This window comes from Mus pahari, chromosome 6 (genome assembly GCF_900095145.1).
Source record: "Mus pahari chromosome 6, PAHARI_EIJ_v1.1, whole genome shotgun sequence".
In the NCBI taxonomy this organism is placed as follows: domain Eukaryota; kingdom Metazoa; phylum Chordata; class Mammalia; order Rodentia; family Muridae; genus Mus; species Mus pahari.
Window position 1 is genome coordinate 86449994 of NC_034595.1, and position 21773 is coordinate 86471766.

The 21773-nt window shown below is 47.2% G+C and overlaps 2 protein-coding genes across 6 annotated transcripts in view; one reads left to right on the plus strand and one right to left on the minus strand.

Moving 5' to 3' along the window:
• Nipal3 (NIPA like domain containing 3) overlaps positions 1-7896 on the minus strand; it is a 36535-nt gene extending 28639 nt beyond the window's left edge. For 2 of the 4 annotated variants that reach the window (XM_021200458.2, XM_029540138.1), the window contains exons 1-2: positions 7395-7543; positions 3853-4202 (exon numbers count right to left, since the gene is read on the minus strand). In XM_021200458.2, the coding sequence (XP_021056117.1) occupies positions 3853-3957 (105 nt within the window). In that variant the 5' untranslated portion in view covers positions 3958-4202; positions 7395-7543. Of the gene's footprint in view, positions 1-3852; positions 4203-4450; positions 4546-7394; positions 7544-7687 lie in introns of those variants that run through there. The other 2 variants (XM_029540136.1, XM_029540137.1) reach the window with 2 other exon arrangements.
• A 1013-nt stretch (positions 7897-8909) lies between these two features.
• Stpg1 (sperm tail PG-rich repeat containing 1) overlaps positions 8910-21773 on the plus strand; it is a 43799-nt gene continuing 30935 nt past the window's right edge. The window contains exons 1-4 of one of the 2 annotated variants that reach the window (XM_021200959.1): positions 8910-9016; positions 16516-16763; positions 18891-19025; positions 21008-21126. In XM_021200959.1, coding sequence (XP_021056618.1) covers positions 18938-19025; positions 21008-21126 — 207 coding nt within the window. In that variant the 5' untranslated portion in view covers positions 8910-9016; positions 16516-16763; positions 18891-18937. Of the gene's footprint in view, positions 9080-16515; positions 16764-18890; positions 19026-21007; positions 21127-21773 lie in introns of both variants that reach the window. The other variant, XM_021200958.1, reaches the window with a different exon arrangement.

Consider the following 21773-nt stretch of genomic DNA (forward strand, 5'->3'; position numbering starts at 1 on the left):
ACAACAACAACAAACCCAAAAAACCCAAAAACACCAAACCAAACCAAAACCCCTAAACTAACCAGACAGCAAGCGCCCCCAAACAGCCCTAAGGGATGGTATTCCACTGAATCTCAGTACCAGAGCTGGAAGCCCACGGCAGATAGGAAGTACAGATAGGAAGGTCCGAACGGAAGCGTGACCTCTGGCCTCCTGATCACAGTGCTGGCTAACGCGGTCTCCAGGTTCTCTGAGGAGTTTGTTCAGAAGGTAAGAAGTGACCTGGGGTGGGGGGGGTGGGGCACTGTGTAAGCACCCCTCTGTGCTGACGTGCCGAGTTTGCTCTGCAAAGCCATTTACCCAGCACATTAATCTTAACATTTAATAGCCGGTTCCAGACAGACACGGTGAATAACAGCAGACACCACTCACGCCCTCGGATCTGAGTGTCTCCAAGGGCCTCATCAGCGCTAATTATGCCCCCGAACCTTTGTGAAGTAGTGCGTGGTCTAGTTTTATGAACATTTAAAGCCATGGACAGCTGCCACCACCCAGGGGTTACACAGTTTGAATACATATCCACCAGCTGCCCTCAGGGCTTGGCACGGGCCATTCAGAGCCAAGAAGGATCTGGCCTGAAGTTCCTCTTCCAACCCCAGAGCCTGAAGACCCATGTGGCATAAGCTAGGAGTCCCGGTCATCTATTCCCTGAGGCCAGAGTGTCCTCAGAGTGAAACTTGGAAGGCGACAATTTGGGCAGAGACGGCAGGATTTCAAACTGCTTCCTATCACAGCTTCGAGCTCCTGGAAACCTCGGTATCAGGGAGACAGACAGCGGAAAGGCTGGTTCCAGCTAGTGCTACGGCTTGTTTTCGCATCTTTTTATTTTTATTTTTTAATTTAAAGACAGTGTCTCTTGTAGCCCAGGCTAGCCTCTAACTCATGATGTAGCTGAGGGTATCTTCGAATTCCTGGTCCTCCTGCCTACACTCCTGAGTAGGCCACCAAGCCTGTGAGCTTCTACAGCTCGCCATTCCTGTCGTCTTTAATAGCATTGGCTCCAGGCAATCCCTTCTGAAGTTGAGATTTTGTAAACCAAAATGGATTCCCCCCCCCCCCCTATGACTCTGAAAGAAAATGAAGTGTTTCTGGAAAGGAGCTACAGGCTGGAGGTGATCCCTGTGTGTGGATTATTGGCACCCAAGTGAGTTAGAGCCACATGCCAGTGCCAAGGTCCCCTTCAGGTCTGGTCCCACCAGTATCTGTTTAAATACCACCATCATCACAGTCATCTCTTGATGGTTAAACTGACCCCCCACAATGCTTTGGGCTGTGTTCGAGGCTGAGACAGAGCTCCTAGATATGTCTGGTAGTCAGCTGGAACTGGGGACATCATGAACTCTACCCCTTCATGTGACAGAGACAGACACTGAGGCACTGAAAGAGAACCTGACTTGTCTGAGATCAGCTGTGCCGATGAAGCTGGGCTGGTCTCCTGATCTTCATGTAGGTGCTCTGCCCATCACCCACTCTCCCTCTAAGACCGCAGTGGCCACGAGGGGAAGTGGACAATGACAGGCTTCCATGGAAAGAATATTAAAGAGCAGGAAGAGCCACCTTGGCTTTGAGATAGACCCAACTCTGCACAGGACTTCCTAGGTGGGCTGGAACCAGTGAGGAGAGAAACAGCCAGTCCTCGCTTTGTCTACAGTGAGCCCAACTCCAGGTGGGCGTTCATGACGCTCATTCACGTGTATCAGTGTCTCCTGTGGGATGGAATTAAAATGAGTACAGTCCTTTCGCTCTCCTTGTGCCTCTCTGCCTAGCACCTTCTTTGGCCTACAGGGTGGCAGGACCCTCAGAAGTATGTTGAGGCAGAGAGGACACTGGCTGAGAGAAGTCATGATGCCAGCGAGGGGGTACCGCTTAACCTCTTGCTTCAGTTACCTCATCCCCAAAGTGGGGATGGAGATGCTGTTGCCAGGCACCCACTGAAACCTAGATGTTGTAAGTGGGTCAGCATTCCAAGCTTCATATGGCCGGACTCATTTGCCCCTCCTGTCGGGAGGCAGGCATTACTGTACCCAGTTTTATAGATGATGAAGAAGAGGCACACTTTTAGTGCTGCGGAGAAGACGGCCTGGAAGAACACATGGGAAGGACCCAGCACAGCATGGGACAGAACGGAAGTTCAACATGTGATACTCATCGTGGTTATTATCATCACTCAGAGCTAATGCTAGTCATGGTTTTTCCTGTCAATGTGCCACACGATCTCAAGTATGTCACTCCCCGCCATTCGGCCCCATTTCCCCAACCCATAAAGCCTGGGTGTTAGACTGGATGATCTCTCAACCTCTTCCAGCCCACGGTGTTATCAGTCCTGACTATGAGGGCTACCTTACCACTTTCATTGTTTAACTTCATGTGTATATGTGTGCACCTGAGTCTGTGTCTGTGCACTACGGCGTATGCGGTGCCTGAGGAAGGTCAGGAGAATGGAAATGAAACTAAGAAATTAACTGACTCAAGAAAACAAACAAGTTTTAAAACGGGTTCCAGTCTCTATATGCTTCATCAGGAACACCAAAGTTTGACAGTCAAACCTTTTACCTATCCATAGGGAACAATCTAAGATTCGCCCAAGGGAATAAGCGGAGATGAGCAGGGTCTGGTACTCAGTCACGTTCACAGTTCATCCTACATTCAAAACAACAGATAACAGGGGATCTGTCATGCAAATTCCTGCAGAGCAACTGAACACGTGCCTGGGCAGTCAGCCATTCTAGAAGTGTGCTTTGGGGGCAGCAATCCACTGTCAGCGCCATGGGGGAGTGACGGGGATCAGAAACAACTAAGTTCTAAAACCTTCCAAAAAGCGTGCCGCCAAATCTTAAAATATTTTAAAAAACAAAAAAACAAAACAAACAAACAAACAAACAAAACCACACTGCAGACTGAGACATGAACAGAGAGGCTCGTCAGCTAAAACCCAAACCTAAACCTAAACTGGAGAGATGGCTCAGTGGTTAAGGGTACACACTGCCCTTACAGAGGTCCTAGGTTCGATTCCCAGCACCCACGTGCTGGCTCACAACCCTCTGTAACTCCAGTTCTAGAAGAAACACCTTCTGATGCCCTTGGGAACGGGGCACAGACAGACATACACATAAAATAAAACAAATCTCATGTCTCCTAACTGGAAGAGTCTTCCTTTATAACCCTGCATTTAAGATATGTCTCTACCTCTCTGTTCTTAAAACATTTGTATTTATTTGATTAATGTTATATCAGTGTGCGTGTGTGTGTGTGTGTGTGTGTGTGAGAGAGAGAGAGAGAGAGAGAGAGAGAGAGAGAGACAGACAGACAGACAGACAAACAGACAGACAGACAGAGACAGAGAGATCAGAGGTCACCCTCTGTTGTTCTCCTTCTTATTTATTGAAGCTGAAGCAGGATTTTGTTTTGTTTTGGTTTTTTTTCTTGAATTCAGAGCTGATTGATCTGGCCGACTAGTCCTGCCACCCAGCTTGCTACAGGGATTCCTTGTGTCTGCCCCCCCTTTGCTGGGACTATAGGCAGCCTGCCAGAATTACTTGGCATTTCTGTAGGTGCTGTGGATCCAAACTCAGGTCCTCACCCTTGTCCTGTTGAGCATGACACTGGCTGAGCTGTCTCCCTGGCCCTATTTTTATCTGTTTGAACGAGCATCTCTTTTCTTGTGTTGCCGCATTGTCCCGTGTCTGTGGAGGACCTTCCTGTTTCTGCTCGTGATGGGCATACAGACCCTAGGCACATTGGTGAGGCCATTCAGCTCTTATGTCCCCTTTGTTAGAAAACCATAAAATTTCCAAAGGGAAGTGAGGTGCTTGCCTTGTAGGAGAAGGAGCCCTCGCTGCTGCTCAGGCTCGTGGAGGTGGCGCCGCTGGTGGGTGGGAGCGGCTGCAGCTGCAGACCTGAGCGGTGGGCTCCGTCCATGGCTGTCTAGCAGGACATCCTGCCGGGGCCAGGCTGGGCGCGGGAGCTGCTGCTAGGCAGGGTGTGAACTGGAAGCCATGTCTCCAGTGTTCTCCTTCTCCCAGCAGCCGCCTCTCTCCCTTCCTCAGCCAAAGGAGTCCTCTGGTCTCTTTTGGTTGATTTACAGCCTTCCCCGATAAGGAAGCAGCTCGTGTCTCTCCTCCAAGCAGACGGGTGAGGGCGTGTCTTCTGACTCTGGCCAAGCTCTGGGTGGTGGAGACACGCATAAAAAATGCATGGACATGAGACACGACTTCACTGCTTGAGAAAGCTCTTCCTACAAAGTATGACTGGCCACACGAAAGGAAACCCTGACAGCATGATTATCAGGCTTCTGATCCCCTTAATAAACAGATCTTCCTAAAACTCTATTCTTGGCTCTTAGACACCCCATTCCCTCTTCTCTCCTTCCCCCCCCCCCCCGATTAAATCCTGATTTAAACTCCTAGCTCACCTATAAGCTTGAGGACAAAATAATAGGCCACCAACATCTGCTTTTCCAGGTCTCCGAAATCAATGAATCAATAGATCCCACGGTCATCAGGTTGGCAGCACGTGCTTACAAGCCCAGCACTCAGGGGAGGCTGTGGCAGGACCCCAGGATAGCCTGGACTACATAATGAGACCTTGTCTTAGAGCAGACCAAACCAACAGTAACAACAATGAACACCCACACCAAACCAAATCACGGGTGTTTCAACTTAGGATGGAAAGACTATGAGGAAAATCTGCCACGGGGGAGGGGTACTGTACTGGGGGGTGGAACCTGATGCCCGGGTCAGCTTGGCTTTGGGTGGTTCGGCATCTCATCTGTAAACTGTAGCTTTGAGCTGAAGCAGGGATGAAGATCGCCCTGTTAGCTTAACTAGACTGGTGTTGCCAGTGTTTCTCACACTCTTCTCCCAAACAGAGGAGAGAAAATCAGCACAAAGAGCTCACAGTGGAAACCCTACCACCGTATTAAAAGGTTCCGTGCAGCCTTAAGCTTTCATATATATATATATATATATATATATATATATATATNTATATATATATATATATACATACATACAAGTATATATGATATAGTATATTACATATACAGAATAACCTCATACAAAGCACCGAACAAAAATCACAGGACTTTATATTCTATTTTGCAAACTGTTTACTATATGTCACGTTGTAGTCTTTAATGTGTTATCGTCACCTATGTGAGTGTCTGAGGGCCGTCGTGTGTTTGTGGAGGTGGTGGGAGTCAGTCCTCTCCCACAGTGGGTTTCAGGGATTGAACTCAGGCCACCAGCCTTGCTTGACAGGTGTCTTCACCTGCTGAGCCATCCCGCTGGCCACTTGACACGTTTTGGATTGCTTCTGATGTGCCATGCGCTACCTTGTGTACCTCGGCCAGGTCACCCCCAGCTTTTGAGCCAGTTTCCTTAGCTGTAAAATATGACTCATGTTTCTATGCCACGGGCTGTGTGAAAATCTGATGGGATGTGGTGTGCTAGGGTGCACAGGAGACAGCTTGGTGGAGCCAGTTCTTTCCATCCTACATACTGGTCCTAGGGCTTGAACTCAACTCATCAAGCTTAACCGCAACTACCCTGACCCACTAAACCATCTTGTAGACCCACTCCCCAATGTAACCCTATAGTTCATTTCTACATCTATGTTCCCACCTCCCAGATACCTACCCGAGAAAGAGTTGAGGGCCCAGGTTTTAAAAACCCTCACATCACATAGTTTCTAGTTCCCTCTGCCTCTTGTTCCACACCTAGGAATAGCAACAGCATGCACTGATGTCACAAGACCGACAGGCCCAGATACCAAATGCCAGCTTAGTACAGGGCAGCCATGAAGACCTCTCTGCCCAGGTTGCACCTTGTCAAAGGGACTAAAGTTAAGTTGTTGCTGCTGCTGTCATTTGAGACAGTATTCCTGCAAGATGCCCTCCCATCAGAGAGTGGAGTCACTCTCTGATTTACCTCCCATATGTTTTTTGATGTGTTTGACCCAATGCACATAGGATCAACTGGGAACCATAATTTTCTGGGAAGACTGGGAAGGCATAATTACCCTTGGATTAGACTGCATGTGTGTGAAAGCAACTCTGTGTTAAATGTCTGTATTTCTGTCTTGACATGGTTAATATGGGGGTGCTCTAGGGGGCTCCTTCTACCTAGGAGAGACCTAGGGCTTCTTCCAGTCTGGAGTTGAGGGGGCCCTGGACTGAAGGCACCTGTCAGGTCCCCTACTGTCCCTGGAAACCTAGCTCAGAGCCTGGCAAGGTGACTTGCACAGATGCCCACTCCTGACCAAATGCAGAGCCCCTGGTACCCTGTGGTTTAAAAAAAGAATGCCTGACTCAGGACCCACGGCCACAAACAGATATACCCAGCCCCACCCACAGGATGTCAGAAAATGCAAACAGGCCTTGGGGACCATCTAGGGAGGAGAGCAGGTTCTCCCCCCCCCACACCTTCCCCGGTGTGTGTGTGTGTGTGTGTGTGTGTGTGTTGAGTGTTGAGCCACTGACTTTTAAACAGCAGCTTCAACTTCCCTCTCTACCCAGGGAAACCCCTGGAGCTCTGAATACCCAAAGACAGAGAGAGGAAGGTTCTCCCTGGACTACCATGTAGTATCACCCAAAAGCCTCCGTGGACTCTGCAAGTTGCATTCCCTTATAAGGCTCATACTTTGGCCTGGTGGTGGTTTATTGTTGGTCAAAGGCTGACATATGTCCAAGAGGCACACAGCCAACCCAGTGTTGACAATCACAGTCACAGTTCACGGTCACCGATCCAAGAGAATTCACAAAGTGCCTGTGTCCACTCGAATCCCCCGACCTCATCTACATGAATGACTCCATTAGCCCCACCGAGCAAGTTTTCCGGAGAGAATAACAGCCTCGCGGCCATGAAGTTGGCTGTAACTAAAAACAAGGGTGTGTGTGTGTGTCCGCGCCCGCGCGCCCGCGCGTGCGTGCATGGAGGTCTTGTCACCACCTGACGATTCAGTTTGACGAGAGAACGTCGGTTTCATGCCAAGCTTTTCTTTCCTGGGGCTTTTGAGCACTGAGGGGTGACATTCTCCGAGAGACACACCTCTGTTTCAGTACCAAGCATAGAGCTCCCTCCATCCACCTGCCAGCCGCACCGGCTATTTCCAGCACGCTGGAGCCGGCAGTACTGGCCTTCCACTTCCTCATCTGGTAACGCCCAGCATCTCCTTCATTAAGGCAAACCCGTGCCCACCCTCCTTGAAAATATGGAAGAGGAGAAAAAAATCGGAGACAACAGAACCCAAACCGACAAGGCTGGCAACAACAAGGGAGACTGTATTTATACTAGGGGATCAAAACAGCAAGCCTGATTTCAAGTCCCCCCCTTCCCTCAGTCATGACCGTGACTCACCCGGGACGTTCCTTCTAGATCCACCTATCCCAGGTTCCGGAGAAGAGACCCGGACACTCCGTGCCACCCCTAGGTACAGCCTCTTGGATCCCTTCCCAGCTCCGAGTTTCCAAGGGGCTGCAGTGTTTTGCTTTCAAAGGTGGAGACTTGATTTGTTACACTGCCTGCCAGTCCCAAGCTGGCGAAGCCTCTGCGCAGGCGAGTGGTTGTCGGGAGGGGATGGGCGGGACATCCTGAAATAATTGGCTGCGTCGCCAAGCTCGCTTGAAGCGTAGGGGCGACCTGACACTCACCTGGAGGAGTCCCCTCTAGCGGCCAAAGGAAGAAGTCCGGGCTGCTTTGGTCCCCAGGTTATGGCTGCTCACCTCCACCTGCCGGACAAGTAGGCTGGGCTTGAGCAGCCCGCCTGGTGTCCCCCGCAGTCTGCGCTAACTGCCACCGACCGTCCCGGGCGGTGTCCCTGCTGCTTCCATCAGGTAGCTCCAATATCGAAACCCAGCAGAGCCCTGACGTGTCTCGGGGACCGAGCGTACCCCTTCTTTCCTGCGCCTGCGTCCCACCTGTTGGCTGTATTGCGTCCTTAATTTCCCAGCACGCCTGCAGCTCAGCAGCCCCGGGAGGCTGTCAATCATCCTAGTAGTCCCCAACCCCAACCCCAGTTGCTGTTTCCTAGGGGTTTAGCTGTGAGCATGAACCTGCGCGTGGAGCTTCCAGCGCGCTCATTTTCCTGCACGCGCCGTTCATTTCAGAGCCTCACAGCAACCTCTGGGGGAGATGTTGAGATCACACAGGTTTTACGAAGAAATGACATTGGGCAGACCTAATTGGTAGAACTGGGAGGGAGCGTTTAAGAGAGGATGGAGCTGCCATATTGTATTATGGAAGATGCTCAAAGACCAACTGGGCCGGTGCGAGATTTTTGTTTTTGTTTTTTGTTTTTCTTGAGGCGTGGGTGGCAGATGTGATCCGAGGAACAAGCGGGAGACAGTTTCTAACAGGGGACTATCCCATAAATTTAAAGGAGACGCTGGTGGGTTTAAGCCGAGCTGTGGATAGGCACTGTCCCTGTGGTGAAACAGGTAAGGGGCTCTTGGAATACTGCACGGTTGCCCTTGGGGAATTTGTCATCAACCTTTCTGCTCTCACACTCAGGGTGTGGATGGATGGATAGGAACACTTGGGTTTATTCCTTCGATGAGTCACAAAAACAACAAACCAAACAAACCTAACAACCAAACAAAACCGAAACAAACAAAAAAAGGGAACTGAACCTCAGAAACAAAAACCCTAATGGTTCCCTGCCACAGGTTCTTCTTTAGCATTGTCAATCCGAACCCCCAAATTCTGGTAGCTTTTGTTGTTGTTGTTGTTGTTGATGATGATTTTTGAAACGTCTCCAACGATTGGTCAACAGCTTTTCACGTTAAAGAAACAGAGGACACCACTGGCTAGAGTTAGCCAGTTGCCTGCTAATGTTAGGCCAGTGGTTGCCATAGCGACCGGGCGGCTGAGGGATAGATTGACTAGTTAGGAACCAGTTCCTGTCGTCAAGGGACCAGTCCTTGAAGACTTGAGGATTCGGCGCACTCCATGGGACACCCACAGAGACCTCCGTACTCCGGGTGCGTGCGGAATTTCGGTGGCCAGTTGGGTGGTGCCTCGAGTGCCAGAAGGTGCCACTTGGGGTGCGAGTGGGTCAGCGTAAGCTTCAGTGTGCCAACCTGAAAAGAGCTCCCCCATGGGCCCCCATGAATGGTTGGACATCTGACGCCCCTACTTCAGTCTTTGAAGGGTCTCAGAACTGGGCGGTGGGTGGACCTCCAAAAGCCAGCTCTAACAGAACCCTTCTGGTACTCCTGGTCTTCCTCCGCAAGTTTTCTTTACTCTGGACCCCGTTTTGGTCATCTATCAAATGAAAGGGTGAGACTGACTTCTCGAAGCCACTAACCAGTCGGTATAGTTCCATGTAGGCCTCGGACACACTCTCTCACCAAGCAAAATACCTAATGGGTCATTCTCCTGCAACTTTGACGTCTTTTGAATCTCCTGTGCCTCCCACTACCCTTCGGGGGGGGGGGGGATGCTTCAAGTTGAAGGAAATCAGTCTAGATCGTGACCGTGCGTCATGACCCATCAAATACAGGCGGCTCACCCTGGCAAGCAGCATCCTGTGCAGAGCTAGGTTATATCTGTTCTCTACCAACTGCGTTCCATGGAAGACTTGGAAAGCAAGATTGTTGCTTGTTTCCTTCTGGTGGGAGGATAATGTACTATTTGACGTTTTTTATACTTTCTTAAAATTTTCCAAAAATTTAATCATTTGCATGAGAAGCATAATTTTTAAAATCTCTTGCAACTTTTAAAAAATTAGTTTATTTTTATTTTATGTACATTTGTGTTTTGACTGCATGTGTGACTGTGTGGGGGTGTCAGATTGCCCCTAGAACAGGGGTTACAGATAGTTGTGAGCTGCCATGTTCATGGGAATTGAACTCTTAACCTCTGAGTCATCTCTCCAGCCCCCAATTTTTTTTTTCTTTAAAGACAAAGTTTCACTATGTAGTCCTGGCTAGCTTGGAATATTCTAGACCAGGCTTGCCTTAGACTCACAGAGATCCATCCAGCTTTTCATGTTGGCATTAAAGGAGAAAACATCACCCCAAAATTCTATTTGTTGTCACTGAAAAAAAATTTTTATGTCTATAGATATTTTGTCTATATGTATGTTTCTGTACCACATACATGCCTGGTGCCTGTGGTGGCCAGGAGAGGGAGAGCATCAGATCTCCTGGGACTGGAGCTACATATGGTTTTGAGCCTCCATATGAATGCTTAGAATTGAACTCAAGCCCTCTGGAAAAACAGTCAGTGCTCTTAACCACTAGGCCATCTCTCCAGCCCTGCTGCTTTGGTTTTTGAGATAGGGTCTTAACATATGGTCCAAGCTGGCCTAGAACTCAGCGTGTATAGATCAGGCTATCCTTGAACTTCTGATCCTCTTGCGTCTATTTCAAAGTGCTTGGATTACAAGTCCTACTGCTGTTACTGCCGAACAAACCAGGGCTTTGTCTTCATGAGACACCAAATGAGCCACATTCCCAGCGTTCTCCAACAGCAGCTTCCTTAAAGGCAGGGCTAAAAATGGTCCTTACTAAAACAGCAAGGTCACATGGCAGTGCGGTAAGTGAATACTGGCTGCTTTCAGAGACAGTAAAAGACACTGTTCTCTGGTCAGTATTGATCGCTGTTTGGGAATATCTTAATGTTTTAAAGCCGTAGTTTCCCATGATCTTAGTAAGTGTTAAAAATCTTAGATTATCCAAATTGCCCTTGTGAAGAAGACTCCACCAAGGAACACACATTGAAGAAGAAAGTTCTAGATGGACATAAAATTTGTTTACTCAGTGCCCCCATTCACTAGGATTTAGAGACAGGGTGAGTTCCTTAGGGCGAATGGGTAAAATGAATCCTGAGTCAGCTCATGAAAAATTAACTGCTTTGGAGATGAAACTGTGTACATGCTATTGACAACTAAAAGAAAAAAAAAAACAAAAAGAAAAAAAGAAAAAAACAGAATACTAGCCCCAGCCACATGGGTTAGAAAACTCTTTAGATCTCAGACAAGCAGGTGGCCCAATAATGCAGTCTCTGAGGGATATTCCTGCTTAGGGAGGGAGCAATTTCCTGGCTGCCCCACAGGCAGGAGGGCAATGGAAACAAACTCTAGCCTTCTGAATTGAAGTGCCTTAACATTGCATCTTGGATGGCCCCCAAGGCCTGTTTGTGGAAAGCTTGGTCCCTGGCCTTTGATGGTATTGGGGGCTTGTGGAATCTTTAGAAGATAGGGCCCAGTGGAAGGAAGTTAGGTCACTGGGCCTGTGCTGTTGGAGGAGCTATTGGGACCCAGCCCTTTCCTGTTTTTCTTTGCTTCTCTGGATGCTGTAGAGAGACACCCCCCACACACACCCAACTTCCATTATGTTGTATTCCCATGGTCTGTGCTGACATAGGCCCTGAGCAGTGGGACCTGTGAGGAGGGGCTGAAACCTTGGGAGCCAGGAGCCAGGAGTCGATACAAGTCTTTAAGTCTTTTGTTTAAGAAATGGGATGCTACCTGACATAAAGGCAAGGAGGTCAGGGTCTAGGGAAGCCAAAGAATGCAGACTGTGATCTAAACAACCAGAGGGGACCTCGGCATAGGAAAAAGCTGGCAATCTGAAGAGATCGCTTTGGGAGTTGGCTGGGATCGACCTGCCCAAGTGTGAGAAGAGCCCATCAAGAAAGGAGGAGGCAGGGCATTTCCCAGGATCCCAGAGCCGATGATACTTCATGTTCCCATAGGCCAGGATGGAGGGACACTGTGTTAGACAGGGGACAGGATGATCCTACAGAAGTGGTACGCCTAGCGACCGAGGGCGTGGCTCAGCTGGCAGACTCCTTGCCTAGCTTACATGTGTGTACCCCTGAATTCGATTACCAGCTCCACATCCAGGGGTATAAAGAGTGATGTATGCAGGCAACCCACCAGTCAGGAGGCAGTTCCAGGAGGATAGGAAGTTCAAGGTCATCCTTAGCTCCATAATGAGTTTGCCAGCCCAGGCTACAAGAGATACTGTTCAAAGAAAATCAAGTACCATGCCTTAGTAGTGATGATAAATGACTTCCAGAATAAAAAGTGCCCTGAACCTTCCCAAGATTGAAAGCTTGAAGAAGTCAAACCTGCAAGTTACCAAAAACAACCCAGGGAAAAAGAATGCAAACACACAAGAATAGAGATTTCGCTCTGCCTGGTACCCAGCGCGAAGATCCAGCAAAAGGGACCCCAACCAGGAGAGCAGTCCCAGCAATGGCAGATATTACAGAAGCCGCAGAAAAGCACTCCAGAAAAGCCGTTACAGACTGGAGAAGACTGCCCCAGGAAGGCAGAGGACAGCATAGTCACTGTGAGGCTGGACAGGGAAGGTCTTTTTAAAAACAGAAAGATAAGAGACGCTGTCTAAGGGTGCAGGGATGGGTTAGTTTTCTCTGCTGATTAAAGAAGTAAAAGGTGATAGGGAAGTGTTACCAGGCATCTTGGGAAGTCCCAGAAGAGCCTCATATGCAGAAGCCAGGGTCCCCTCTTGGTGTTCTCAGTTTAATTACTAAAAGAAGAAGGAACACTAACAGAAGCCCATGGACAAAGAACCAACTCAAACTGGAATTGAGGATGATTGAATTAGTTTGATAGGAGAAGCCCAGGGCAGGTGAGCTGTACACGTCATGGCTGCCCAGGAGGAAGGAGGAGGGTGGAGAGGAGATGCTGTCATGGAGATCAGCTACATGGTGAGGATTAGGAGCTTTAGAAAAAGATTAAATTTGGCCGGGCGTGGTGGCGCACGCCTTTAATCCCAGTTCTTGGGAGGCAGAGGCAGGTGGATTTCTGAGATCAAGGCCAGCCTGGTCTACAAAGTGAGTTCCAGGACAGCCAGGGCTATACAAAGAAACCCTGTCTTGAAAAAACAAAAAAGAAAAAAAGAGAAAAAGAAAAAGATTAAATTCAAAGCATTGGGGAATTTGTAAGCATACTTGAGCTCTGGACAGCATCTGAAAGAAAAAAGAGGAAATAGTTATGGCTAGGTGGTTGGACCCTGCAGATCCCCATGGCAACTGCTGGGGGGTGTGCACTGGGGGGAGGGGTGGATGTTTCCTGGTAACCTCCCCTTCCTAGGGATGGCCCCTAGACAGATCCCCGACCTGTCCCGCTCAATTAACCCTCAAGGGAAAAGACGAGGGCCTGTCTCCACAAGGCCTCCTTTATAAAGCAGAGACCCAGATTCCACATCCCTGCTCTGAGGAGATGGCGACAGCAGGCTCCCTGGGACTCCCTGGTCAGCAGGTCTAATCAGTCAGCTCCAGATTCATTGTGAGACCCTGTCTCAAAAATGGAAGGGAGGAAGACATCTGATGTGGTGCTTCACACTCAGGCATACATAGTATACACATATGTATACACATGAATACACACAGGTCACAATGTAGTATCTAGAGATGAAGGAAATGTAACTGTAGGCATATTTTTTCACAACCTACTTTAATAAGGGTTCCTCCTCCCCTCTAGCCCACCACCCACCAGAGGCAGTGGAAAGAAAGGGTATTTTTTTTAAAAAAAAAGATTTATTTATTTATTATATGTAAGTACACTGTAGCTGTCTTCAGACACTCCAGAAGAGGGCATCAGATCTTGTTACGGATGGTTATGAGCCACCATGTGGTTGCTGGGTATTGAACTTAGGACCTTTGGAAGAACAGTCAATGCTCTTAACTGCTGAGCCATCTCACCAGCCCCGGAAAGAAAGGGTATTAGGATGCAGGGGAAGCAGACGTGTTTAGAAATAGTTTTTTTTTTTTTTTTTTTTTTTTTTTTTTTTTTGGGGGGGGGGGGTGATCCCAATCTTCCTTATTCCCAGTCCACGCATGAATCAGTAGTGGCAGCTGGATCTAAAAGAAATGGCCAGGTTCAATAACCGGCTGGAGTCCGGGGAAGCGGCAAGAAACTGCAGGAACCACACGGGAAGTTCTTTGGAGAGTGTCCCTCGATGACGTCATCACACGTGAAGCTCAGAAACACAATGTAAGGCGAACCAATACAGGCGTGCCGTCAGTGAAGACTGGTGAGTCGGAGCAAGGTGAACCAAGGATTGAGTGCCCACTGTCTCTGGAGTCATTCTTATATTCCTTCTGGACATCCTGTGTCCTTTCATGGGTCTGCTAGAGCAAAAAATCCTTTCACCTGTGTCTGCCCCAGCAAAACATCATTATAATCGAGTTGAGTTTCCAAAGAAACCAGGAGTTTCCGCTTTGTATAACAATTAGAATGAAAACAGCTGACGAGATCCGCAGGTGAGACTAGCTTAGTGAGGCTGAAGCTGGAACAATCCAGATGGTCTGATGGAGCACAGAGGTTAAACCAGGCTGAGCTTCAAAGACAGACAGACTCTCTGCAACCTTTAGGAAAACACAGACATCCTAACACATGTATAACTGTCACCCTGGAAAAGGAGAGAGCAGATTTTTTTTTTTTAAAGGACTGCAAAAAAATGGTCTCAGAATCCAGTGGAAAGCATCAACCATCAAGAAATGCATTGAATCCCAAATATTAAAAGTCCTGAAGAAAACCATGCCAAGGCGCCATCAAAATTAGATCAATGAGGGGCCGAGGGGCCGAGCTGCAGGCGGCAGAACACTGGTGGTGGGGAGGGGACTTAGGGAAGAAATGCCTTTGTTCTGGTTTGCCTTCTACCACTGTGATAAAGGTCATGTCCAAAAGCTACCAAGGGCGAGAAGGGTTTACGTTCTGACCACAGTCCGTCATGAAAGGAAGTCAAAGCAGGAACCTATGTGGAAGTAGTGGGGCACTGCACACCTTTCATCTCAGCACTCAGGAGGCAGAGTGAGGCAGAGGTGAGTTTGAGGCTAGCCTGGACTACATAGTGAGTTTCAGGACAGCCAGGGCTATGTAGTGAGACCCTGCCTCAAAACAAGACAAAGAAAAAAAAGAGTAAGTGGAAGCTGTTGTGATGTACTCTTTAAAACCCATTACTGGAGAAAGTGAGGCAAGTTCAAGGCTAGCCTGGGCTACATAGCTTATTGTCTCTAAAACAAACCAAAACAAAACAAGGGGACAAAAATTAGGTTTGTTAAAAAAAAAAACAACAAAAACAAAACAAAACAAAACAAAAACCTCTGTGAGTTCAAGGCCAACCTGGTCTACATAAAAAGAGTTCCAGACCAGCTAGGACTACACAGCGATGCCCTGTCTCAAATAGCAAAACAGCTCCTCAAACAAGACAAGAAAAAGCATGGAGCTTGCAGAGGAAGGGAGGAAGAATTTCAGTGAGCCTCTCCATAACCGTGGGGACCAGGAGCTGGGGGGCAGAGCTGGTGTCTAGTGTGCTCCAAGTTCTGAGTTCAGACTTCAGAATCAAAACAACAGGGAACCACGTTTAGGGCTGGGTTATAGCTCACTGCATGGTCCTGGGTCTGATGCCCAGTTAAAAAAAAAAGGAAAGAAAGAAAGAAAGAAAACACTAAACTATCTTTAAATATGAAGGAACAGTTGGTTCACACACACACACAAAAGGCTAGGAAGGGGTATAGATATCAATAGTAATCAAAAGACAGTTGGAGGGGACATTAATAAGAATATTAGTAAAAAATATTAATAAGACAGAACAGGAATATTACCAGGGCTAGAGAGAGGCATTTCAAAAGTACCTATAGATCACATGTGGGCAGGCATCCCTACCAGCACTTCAACATACATGGAACACAAGGGAGAGTGCTGGAAATCAAGAAGAGCCAGTTGTAATGCTGCCCGGGGGCCACCAGCACATCCCTCAGCATGCGTGGGAAACCGGGGCATAAAAGGTGTGAGCACCAACACTGAGCAGTTCATCAGGCTGGTGACTGTGCAAAACACTAGTCAACAACATAGGAAAACTCAAAACCAATGACAGGAAGAAGTCTGGGAAATTCCCCCAACGGCTTGGAAATTAATTACCCGACCTCCATGTTTCAAAAAGAAATGACAAGTGTTAATGGTGTAAACTGAGAGGAAAACAAAAAATGAAACGCATCAAAATATACGAGACGCCATTAAGATGGTACCTCTGGACATATTTAAGGTTAAAATATTGGTTTTATTCTAAGTGATAAGAGAGATCCGAGTTCAGTGGCCCTGGCTTCCTCCTAAGAGTTAAAAATAGCACATGGAACTCACGGGAAGAAAGGACATGGAAAAGCTGTTTGCTTTTGAAAAGATGGTTGGTAGAGCTCTAGCAGGCTTGTCAACAAAAGTCTATAAAGTGTAAATTGTTAGTACAGGGAGTAAAGAATGGACAGGTCTGCAGATATTAAAAGGACAGTTCGATCAGGTGTGGTGATCTTAAACCCAGAGCTTGGGACACCGGTGGGCTGCCCTGCGTAGTAAAGCTGCCTAGTGAGACCCTGTCCCCAGACAAGCTACCTAGTGAGACCCTGTCCCCAAACAAGCAAGGGCAATCAAGGTTCTGGACAAGGTTATGCTAATGAACCTCATGGCGGTGAAACAGAGCCGTGTCTTTGAAATGCGCTTATTCTCCAGGAGCCGCCTACAGCATTAAGTAATGTATCGCTGAGAACCTTCCCTCAATGCTGGGCCTTGACTTCCTCTGAATGGAAAGAAGAAGAAGAAGAAATGATTTGAGTCCTAAGCAAACCCTTGAGGCTAATGCCAACACCAGGACGGAAAAAGAGAAGCAGGGTCGACAAGATGGCTCAGCAGGAAAGGTGCTTGCTGCCAACCTGAGGAACTGAGTTCAATTCCAGGGAACCATACGGTGAGAGAAGAAAGTGGGCCCCTCAGATTGCCTTTGGACCCCCAAACGTGCATGCCCAGACACACAAATGGAGAAGTGGTGGAAAAAAGAAATACATACTTTTAAACTCATTTTATGAAACAAAAAGCAAAGATATTTAAAAAAAAAATAGAAGAAAGCTACCATTTGGTAGTCATGTACATAGGTCTGGAGTCTATATTGCAACTAAAGTAGCACTGAGTACAGAAATTCTAGATTTAAAAAATATTTTAATTAGTGTAAATCAGTTAATATACCCGCAAAGACTACTGACAGGGTCAGGTGTACAAACAAAGACGAAGTGTTCCACAACATTTAATATCTGGTACTACACAGGAAAAAGAGTTGTAGGAAATTAGGATTAAAAATGAAAAATGTCTTCTATTTAAAAAAAAAAGAAAAAAAGAAAAACTTCCTAGAACCAAATGTGGTGGTGCACACCTTCATTCCCAGCACGCAGGAGGTTGAGGCAGGAGGATCACAGGTTCTAGGCCAGCCTGGGCTATTACTATACAAGGAGACCTTGTCTCCAAATTCAACTAACCAAACAATAACAACAACAACAACAACACCCTTATAACTAACATCACACTTTATGCGGAAGGGCTGTGTATCCCTACTCAAGCTGGTATTAAGATAAATACCCGCTCTCATCAGCTACCCTCAGGGTGTGCCCCAGGCGTTGCAAAGTTCCAAGGGAAGAAAGTAATGGCCATACATTAGAAAGGGAGGGAGTGACCCCGGTCTTTTATGTGTGGATGGTTATCGCTATTAGAATTCCGAATCTGCAGCGAAGCTTTTAGAACTGAAAATGGGGAGCTAAGTTGGAGAACACAGGATCAATATATAAAAATCACCAGAAATGGAGAATTGGAAACAGACGGCTAGGGATGCATTCCGAGACAGACTGCTTACCTGGTATCGTCCACGGCCTGGCTCCAATCTCCAGCACCAGTTCTCATGTCAAGAATTAAAAGAGTCCATTTTTGTGACATAGGAATATGAACCCCCTAGGGTTGCATTTAAGAAAGTCTATGTTGGGATAGGGAGGTGACTCATAAGGCAGTCTCCCACAGGGACCTGAGTTAGGATCCCCTGAACCCATGAAAAGCCAGACACAAGAAGCAAGGTGGAAGGCGGGGTCTAATACTCATCAAGGCTGTTCTCTGACCTTCACGCATGCACCATGGCACATAGGTGCCACTCTCTCTCAGGGACTCACAGAGATGTGCAATAGCTATACATTCATAAGAATGTTGAGAAATGTAAGTGTATCAAAATAAACGGGAGAGCTCTGCCAGTTTAGTGGCTCTCAATACTCAAGGAAGCTAAGATACTCTCACGGAATTTTTGATGTAATCCCAATCAAAATCTAGGAAGTATTTTTTAAAAAACAACACCAACAAACATGCAAACAAGTAACCTTTTCTTTCTAGAGGTGTGTGTGTGTGTGTGTGTGTGTGTGTGTGTGTGTTTACTCATGTGACGTGAGCAGGTGCCTGTGGAGGCCAGAAAAGGGCATGCGATTCTCTGACACTGGAGTTCCAGGCAGTTGGAACTTCCCTGTGTGTAGGTCATTGGAAAGGGAACAGAAGTCCTTTGCAGGAGCAGTGGATGCTCTTAACCACGGAGCTGTCTCTCCAGCCCCAGGAGGATTGGGGTCAGTAGCACTTGATCAGCTGATGGTCACATTTGTGCCACATTGTAGAAGGGCAGCCATTGTGACAGGAAGCACAGAAACTGGCAGAAACTAGTTCCCTGAGGGAAATGACTGCAAAAGCTCATGCCAACTTTGTGGCATACAGATAACCTTAGTCATGGTGGTCTATAACCCAACTGTGCACACTGTCAAGACTCAGACTTTTAACCGCTGATGAATTGTACTGTATGTAAATTATATCTCCTCCAAACTAAGTCAATAATGAAAATAAGATCTAAAGCCTCCACGGCCGTGTCCAGCAGTGATGGTGACCTTTGGTGGCCTCCTTAATTCTGGCACTTCTTGTGTGCTTGAAGCCTGGGGCTTCCCAGCCATTGGTGGACGTCTCTGCCCCACAGCCTAACCCTTACAGAGCCGACGGCAGGGTAAAATGGTCCCTGCAAATGTCGTCTCTTATTTCAGGTATTTAGAAGGACGTGAGGCTGTGGTTCTCCTCAAACAGACAGAACATGTCCCAGAAATTTGCTAACTTGGACGAAGTTATCCTGAGGGCAGACCTTGACAAACGTAAGAAGCATGGTGACAGAGTTCAGAAAGGTGAGTTTATATCTGCTCTAGTACCTGAGAGCAGACATGCAGCGGCTAGAAAATCCTGGCGCTAGCCCCAAGTCTGCCCTTTGGGAGTGTATCCCACTGATTACTGCCCCTGGCGTGTAGATGGGAAGAAACCATTAGAAAGAATGAATCAGAACTGGGGGTGGGAGGGTGGGAGGCTGTCCCTTCAACAACAGCAAAAAACAACATTCTGTTTTTTTTATTTATTTAAAGATTTATTTATTTATTATATGTAAGTACACTGTAGCTGTCTTCAGACACTCCAGAAGAGGGCGTCAGATCTTGTTACGGATGGTTGTGAGCCACCATGTGGTTGCTGGGATTTGAACTCCGGACCTTCGGAAGAGCAGTCGGGTGCTCTTACCCACTGAGCCATCTCACCAGCCCCAACATTCTGTTTTTATCTGTCCAGCCAGAACCGTGTTCTTCAGTTTTAAATGTGTAACAGGTCTTGCTTGCTTTATTTTTGACAACTAAGTTCTTTTTTTTGGAGAGGAGTTGTTTTTTTGTTTTTTGTGTTTTTTTGTTGTTGTTTTGTTTTGTTTTGTTTTTTGTTTTGGCTTTTCGAGACAGGGTTTCTCTGTGTAGCCCTGGCTGTCCTGGAACTCACTCTGTAGACCAGGGTGGCCTCGAACACAGAAACTGTCCTGCCTCTGCCTCCCGAGTGCTGGGACTAAAGGCGTGCGCCACCACTGCCCGGCAACAACTAAGTTCTTATTGCAAATTTCTGTTCTTTTAACTTTTTTTTTTTTTCCAACTCTGTAGTTGAAATGAATTTTTTTTTTTTTGTAGGCAGCATGCAGTTGGGTCTTTTTTTTTTCTTACCCGGTCTGACAATCCTTGTCTTCTAACTGAAATGTGTAGACCATTAACATTTAATGTGGTTATGACTGTTTTCGAGTGTAAGTCTGTCAGTTTGTGATTTACTGTCTGCCCTATCTGCCTATTCTTTATTTGTTCACTTTTTGTATTAAATATTTTAATTTTAAAACATTTATTTTATTTTTATATATTTGGGTCGGCACACCATGAGCATGCAGTGGTTGAAGAGGTCAGAAGAGGGTTTTGAATTCCCCTGGAACTTTAGTTACAGATGGCTGTGAGCTGCCATGTAGGTGCTGGGAATCGAACCTGGGTCCTCTGGAAGGGCAGCTTGTGTTCTCAATCTTGGAGCCATCTTTTCAGTCTCTATTTTAATTTTCCAAAATCATACTTATTTATTTTGTACCTGCATGCTATGGAGCACATCTGGAAGACACAGAACAACTTTTGGGGGTTAGTTCTCTCCTTCTGCCATGGAGATCTTGGGGGACTGAATTCAGCGCACCAGGCCCGGCAACAAGAGCCCTTGCCCCCCTGCGCCATCCTTTGACCCTGTAGTGAATGTTTGTTTTTAATTCAAAGAGGATAGTTTCATTAGAGCTTTAAAGAGGGAAGAAAAGAAAAGAAAACAGAGCGGACAAGCTGTAAATCTAAACAGCTGCCAGGAGAAGGGAGAAAAGAAGAAAGTACCACACTGACCATGGAGTTCAGCTGTGTCATCAGACAGCCACGCACGGGGAAAGGGGGGCTATGGAGAAAGACTAAGGAAGTCTCAGCTACCAATATAAGCATCCTCTGGTTCTAGCCAGCATCCGAGAGAAAACACTAAACAAAAGGAAGGGTGGCATCTTCATGAGTCACAAGGGGGGGCAGAACCCCTGCACCTCACAGCCCCTGGGAGGGACTGCCTATTCCAGCCTGGTCTTGTAGGTAATATGTACCCAAAGGTGACCTTGGCTATCTTCTAATGCCCCTGCCCCCACTACCTGAGCGCAGCATGGAACCAGGGGGCGTGCGCATGCGCTATCTACCTGCCGCGCTACATTCCCAGCCTAGTATGACTCCACAGTTTTCCCGGCGGTTACGTTGAGCCAACAGTGGCCGCGCAGGCGCTGATGAATGAATATCTTTTTGTTGTCTAGGTTTTACGGCTGCATACCCAACTCAGTCCTCCATCCCTTATAGATACAGGAAATCAATAATCCCAGAATCAGAAAAAAAGGGATTTAACAGCCAAGCCAGGAGATTTTACAGCAAAAAGGTAAATGACAGTTGCCTTCGAAATTCTTTGCTTGGGTGTTAGCTGTTGTGTTTCTCTATGAACAGCAGAGGGCAGTATCACACAAGGGCCTGTTCCATCCTGGTGTTGGGGATTAACCACCTCAGGATTTTATATATAATATGTCCTTTGGAAACACAACTCAGGGTCTTGCTGGGTAGCCTGGCCAGCTTTGTACTCAGGGTCCCCTTTCCTTGGTCACCTGTATACCTGAACTGAAATCTGCCTCCACACCCTGTAGCCAAAATCATCTTTATGTTGAAAAGAATACAAATACAGAATCTTCCGAACCCATGTATGTATAGCAGAAGACAAAAACCACCCGCCCTGATCCATCGGACGGAATTACATAATTCCCCCAGATGACATATGAGAAAACAAGTCTCTAATAAACTTACAGTTGTGTTAGTAATGAGCTCCCCTGTTTAAAAGATTCCTTAAACAGTATCTGATTAATATTACAGGGCTGGTAAGATGGCTTAGCCTTGAACCCACTTAGTGGAGAGAAGCCAACTCTTTTTTGTTTTGTTTTTTATTTGTTTGTTTGTTTTTCGAGACAGGGTTTCTCTGTATAGCCTAGGCTGTCCTGGAACTCACTCTGTAGACCAGGCTGGCCTCGAACTCAGAAA